At 39.5% G+C, this 5,992-nt stretch overlaps 1 protein-coding gene across 5 annotated transcripts in view; it reads right to left on the reverse strand.

Annotated features, from left to right (window-relative positions):
• Tfpi (tissue factor pathway inhibitor) overlaps positions 1–5,992 on the reverse strand; it is a 44,667-nt gene that overhangs the window by 17,187 nt on the left and 21,488 nt on the right. For all 5 annotated transcript variants that reach the window (XM_029537065.1, XM_029537064.1, XM_029537066.1 and 2 more), the window contains exons 4-5: positions 4,334–4,531; positions 3,096–3,134 (exon numbers count right to left, since the gene is read on the reverse strand). In XM_029537065.1, coding sequence (XP_029392925.1) covers positions 3,096–3,134; positions 4,334–4,531 — 237 coding nt within the window. The remainder of the gene's footprint in view (positions 1–3,095; positions 3,135–4,333; positions 4,532–5,992) is intronic.

The following is a 5,992-nucleotide window of genomic DNA, read 5'->3' on the forward strand; positions in this document are numbered from 1 at the left end:
TCTTCTCTTCTCCCCTCTCTTCTCTTCGCCCTTTGCCTGTTGGAAGCTTATGCTCTCCCTCTCAAGAGCATTAAAGCGTTGCTGTAGAAGGATCCTGTTTGNGTGCCGCGTCANTTCTTGCTGGCGGGAAGGTAGCGCGGGACAGAAAGGTATTACAGTGGAACTGGTACCTATATGAATTCCTTCATGACCAGTGCCTTCCCATACTGAGGAAATAGCTCAGTTGTCTACATGGCTCATCCCTCCCACAAAGAGGCACCTACTGAACTGTGGGTACTGACGGAATGGTCACAACATTTGACTAACACACAGTTTACTGATGGTACATCAACCACTGATAGAACCAAAGCTAGTGGAAAGTGGCAGCCTATAGACTGGGGAATGGAATGGCCAATAATGAGGAAGGAACCACAAAGTCAGTACAGCACCATTGGCTGAGACAAACAGCTAGGAAACCGAAAGGGAAATTTCTATCTTCTCCAGTTCAAGGTGTGTGCGATGGTACAGCTATATGGTCATCAAAATGGAAAGCCACTAACTGGCAGATAAATGACAAAGATATTGGGTCCTGGGAGGCATGAATGGAAATGGCAAAAACCTAGCAAAACTTAGCAAAGACATCAAACTTTATACAGTCCATACAGGCAAGACAGATAAAACATCTGAAAATCATGAAATAGTGGACAAATTGTCATTATGATTAATTAAGACTAGAATATTAAAATTTGCCAGGGAACAAATTCAAACTCAGTAAGAATGGTAGATTATATATCTGAAAAACTTGAAAGTTTACCCCTAACACTAAAAAATAAGGGGAACTGGAGAATCAATTAAACCAGAACAACCCTATGAGAATGCCTATCACAAGGGATCCATAGCCAGGTGGTGGTTCACTGCTTTAATCCCAGAATTTGGGAGGCACACACCTTTAATCCCAAAACTTGAGAGGCAAAGGCAGGCACATAAGAATTACAATGATTTAAATTTAAAAGCTGCTTTCCAAAGGCAGACTGAGATTTAAAGTGAATGTCATTTGTGATATTAAAAATAAATTTACTTAAACCTTGAATTTATATATAAAGCGAAAGGGGAATATAGGTATATTTCTCCACACATACTATGGTATATTTAGTTTCAAATTTTCAAAAGAATTTTTTTTAACTTCAATTGAAAGATAATACTTTTTCTGCTGCCAAAAACACTTTGCCCTGGGAAGGATATAACTGGCCAAACAACGAAACTCCCAGAGTTAGGATTGGGGTAGGGTTTTGTTTTTAATCTTTCCAGGAGAATAAAAGCACCCAACTAAGGAAGCTGGAGACCACTAGACAAGTGAAATGTCTGAAGAAACAAAACAGATCATCAACAGAAAAGGTCCCAAGAAAAAGAGTAAATTGGCCAAGTGGTTTGGCCCACCTCTATCTGACCAGCCTGAAATCCCTGTTAGGAGCCCTGAACCAGTGCGGGCACCCATGCCCCCATCTTGCTGGAGCAGCCAGGAGTGGGGACAGCCTGGGTGCACACTCCCTTCTTCCAGCCGCCAGGATTAAATAAAGCCAGCCATGCATTTAGAGGCGGAGCAAGCAACCAGCTGACAGGAAGTGAAGATGGGATAATTAAGAATAACCATAGAGAGTAAGTGGGAGTCAGGAGGATGGACAGAGGGTCGCACTGGAAGTAGGTAGAGGAGGGACATTCAGTTTAAGGGAGATTTTTTTTTTTCTTGTGAGAAAAGGACTTTTGTTCTGGAACCTCGGCTGAGGAGGAAGCTCAACTGGGTGCTTTCTCTACCTCTCTGAGCTAGCAGGCTCTCACCCCAGCATCTGGCTCCCAATCCTTCATTGGTAAAATCGATTGAGATTTTGTTTAAAAAAGAAAAAAAAAAAAAAAAACCAGGCTGGCCTCAAACTCAGAGGTCCACCTCTATCTCCCGAGAGCTGGGATTAAAGGCGTATGCCACCACCACCACCACCTGGATATTTTAGGCATTTTTAAGTTGAATTCTGGTAAGTAAGGTCTGAAGATTTCCAATTAGTGAAAGATGTATTCAACGGATTCCAGGGGAGAGGGTTAAAACGTGAAAAATTTAAGTGTACCATAGATTCTGCATCTTCGCTTCCTTTAAATAACTTAATCTTTTCGGGATTTCCAGGATTTTGAATTAAACAGCTTGGTCTTTTGGATATTTTTCTATTCGGTTCAAATATCATAAATGGTAACTGGATTAAATCTAGTTCTAGGCCTCTATCAAAGCAAGTAGAACCTGGTGATTGGCACGTCCCTGGACTATGCCAAAGAGGCCAATAGTGCCTCTACCATAAACACAAAACTGAAAACAGGCAGAAAAAGAATTTTTTTTTAAAAAAAAAGCAGAAGTTGGTTTTCTTAACACCGTGATACTATTATTATAATAAACCCTTTGAAAGAGTTAGATCTAGTAAAAAAAAAAATCTTCATTCAAAAGAATGTGTGCACAGCAAATAATGATGGCAGCAATTATTGCTACATTATCCATACTCACTTCTGCATACAGAGCTGTTAACAGCTCAAGAGCATACATCTTTTCAATGATGTTTACTAAAGTCACACAGTACCGAGATTAACAATGGCTTAGTAAATGAAGAATGAGACAATCAAGGGCTTAACCATTATCTGCATGTTATTAAAAAAAGCCTTGTGGCTCTTGGGCAGTGGTCTTCATCCTCCTAATGCTCTGACCCTTTAATTCAGTTCTCATACTGTAAAATTATTTCACTGCTACTTCATAACTGTAACTTTGCTACTGTTATGAATTGTAATGCAAGTATCTGGTATGTACGATATCTGATATGCAGCTCCTGTGAAAGGGTCATTTGACCCCTCTGAAGGGGTCACGACCCCCGGACTGAGAACCAATGATCTTGAGACTGTGATTCAAATTCACAGCCCATGGAGCCTTCCCAACGAACAGTGTCTGTAGTGTCTAAGTTTTCACTATGTCCAGTTAAGAAAACATTATCACTGATGTCATGGAGATGTAAAGTCAAGCCCCAACAGAGGTATATAAGAACTATCTTAGATAAATGCTGCTAATTTACATGTAGGTGAAAGTTTACCTGCTCCAGATGCTGTCGTTATAGTTGTCTTCTTATAACCTGCAAAAGAAGTATGTGAATTAGTGGCCATCATTGACAATGTAATATTATGACTTGATCTTCAACTAGGACAATTACATAATCCAGTTAGCATTATCCTCATACATGTCCTAATGAATCAAGTTTTATAGAGAGAGATTATTTTAGTCAGTCACTTTTGTTTCTTTATTTTATTATTGTTTTTAACCTATTATGTTAGTATATATCAAATGCAAGGTCTTATAAATGCTATGCAAAAAAAAAAAAAAAAAAAGTCTACCTCTGAACTGAATCTCCAGGTCCCACTTCCCTTTTTTTTTTCCTTTATTAGGTATTTTCTTATTTACATTTCAAACGCTATCCCGAAAATTCCCTATACCCTCCCCCCGCCCTGCTCCCCTACCCACCCACTCCCACTTCTTGGCCCTGGCATTCCCCTGTACTGGGGCATATAAAGTTTGCATAGCCTAGGGGCCTCTCTTCCCAGTGATGGACAACTAGGCCATCTTCTGCTACATATGCAGCTAGAGACTCATGATAAGACTTATAAAATAAATGATAAAACTTTATAAAATCATGATATGACTGAAAGAATGCCAATAAAGTTTAATAACACATTATATGCTTTATAGTCTTTCAGCCATAAATTTAACGCCAAAGCTAGACCAGGTAAAGTTTACATGGAAGGGATATAATTTTGGTAATTTTTTGTAGCATTACAAAATTTCAATATAAATGACTCGTTTCTAGGTCAGTTTTAGAAGCACTAAGCTTACTCAAGTAATAGAAATTTGTATGTGATAATATATTTACCTCTGGAGCCTAAGGGTCAGTTCTCTGACTCACTATCTTCAGAGAACAGTGCTGGAGGAGCATGCTGTCTATAAAGGTGCAGCCAAGTCTATAGGAAAAACAACTGTTTCCTGACCGCCCGCTCCCAGGTAGGTACGCTCACTGCATTAATTTCATTGTACCTATGAAAGTCTTCCATGGACTTATGGGCTTATTCCCTTCTCAATATAGATAAGATAATAAATGAAGCTTCATAATTTTATGATAACTGATAGGAAGAAATCAAGAAACAACAGTGGACCAGAAACCTAACAATGTAAACAGCAGGCTTTCCTGGGAAATCACATTGTTCTTCTAAAATTATTGAATCTGCACTGAGACCTCATAACCACACCAACTCTTGTGCCGCAGGCTTCCCGGAAACCTACCTGGTATGCATGTTTTCTTACACTCTTCCAAGGTATCAAATCGGTTCTCGTTCCCTTCACATCCCCCGTATATAAATTCTTCACATTGATGAGTATACATATTGAAAAAATAACTCCTTATCATTGCTTTGCATGGACCATCTTCTGCCTTCATTGCACAAAATGTATGCAGCGGTTTCATTGGCCGCAGCTCAGAATCTACAAGATAAATTTTAAAACATCACATGTGTAGCTCTCTCCCAACACTATGATAATGTCCTTGCTGTTTTTTTGCCAAATATACAATTTCCACCATCAATTTTTAAATAAGAAAATTAAAACTGAAAATTCATGTTATTATGGATTCAGTGCAAGTAACGACCTGAGTTAGCGAGCCTATATGTTCCACGTATTTGATAATTTATCTATGATCTGTAAGGAAGGCACTTGAGGCTTTAAATGGCATAAACTAATTTGTCCTCTAGAGGGCAGCACTGCTGTGTTAAGAGACAAGCTATGCGCACCACTGTAAAACATTCCCTTCCTTCACCATGAAATTATTTTAAATACTAAAACAAGAATGGACATCACGTCAAAGTTCTCATATAAAAATTATTTTAAAACAAAGTATAAATTGTACATAGATGATAATCTATTAATAAATCCATTTTTTTAATTCCCTACAATTTTAAAATGTGAGTTTTTGAAAAATATTTTATATATTTGATCTAGGCTACTTTCATCTTCGTCCATTTGCAATTCATTATTATAGTTAAATATTAATTAATAAATTCTGGCCATATATATACATATATATATGGTTTTTTGTTTGTTTGTTTGTTTTGTTTTTTGGTTTTTCAAGACAGGATTTCTCTGTGCAGCCCTGGCTGTCCTGGAACTCACTTTGTAGACCAGGCTGGCCTCGAACTCAGAAATCTGCCTGCCTCTGCCTCCCAAATGCTGAGATTAAAGGCGTGCACCACCACCGCCCGGCACTCTGGCCATATTTTAATAAAGTTATGATTCTAACAAAGAAATTGGAATGTTCCCGCTTATTTCTTCCTTCTTTACTTATTAACTTGTTTGAGAGCATGCTTGAAGATTTGCATAAGTGGAGGGGTGCACATACTCCCTGACTGTCTCTCTTCAATTGCTATCTCTCACTACCCTGGCACTCGAAAGGTACGCTAGGCTGGCTGGCTGGCTCTGGGGACACCGGGCATCCAGAATCTTCCTTTCTCTGGCTTCCCACTACTGGACTTACAAGCATGCACCACCAAGGTCCAGCTTATTTTTACAGACGTTCTGGAGTAAAACTCAGATCCTGGTCTTACAAGTCAAGCTCATTCTTGTCTCCTCAGCCCCAGTCACTTATAGTACTAGTAAAATCAGATATCTGTGGTGGCTGGTGTCAAACGTCAGGTTGACTGAATCATCACCTGAGAGATGGCTTCTGAGCAGGCCCGGGGTATGGCGGGGGTGGGGGGGCACTGATTAGGTCCTTTGACTGGGAAGACCACTGTAGTTGGCTCCCACTCTCTGGGCTGAGAACAAGACAGTGTACTGAAAGGAGAGCTGAGCACAGACTTTGTCTTGCTGCTCTCTGGCTGACTTATATAAGATCTTGCTTCCTGAAATCTCGTGTGTGTGTGTGTGTGTGTGTGTGTGTGTGTGTGTGTG

The sequence above is a fragment of the Mus pahari genome, chromosome 3 (genome assembly GCF_900095145.1).
Source record: "Mus pahari chromosome 3, PAHARI_EIJ_v1.1, whole genome shotgun sequence".
In the NCBI taxonomy this organism is placed as follows: Eukaryota; Metazoa; Chordata; class Mammalia; order Rodentia; family Muridae; genus Mus; species Mus pahari.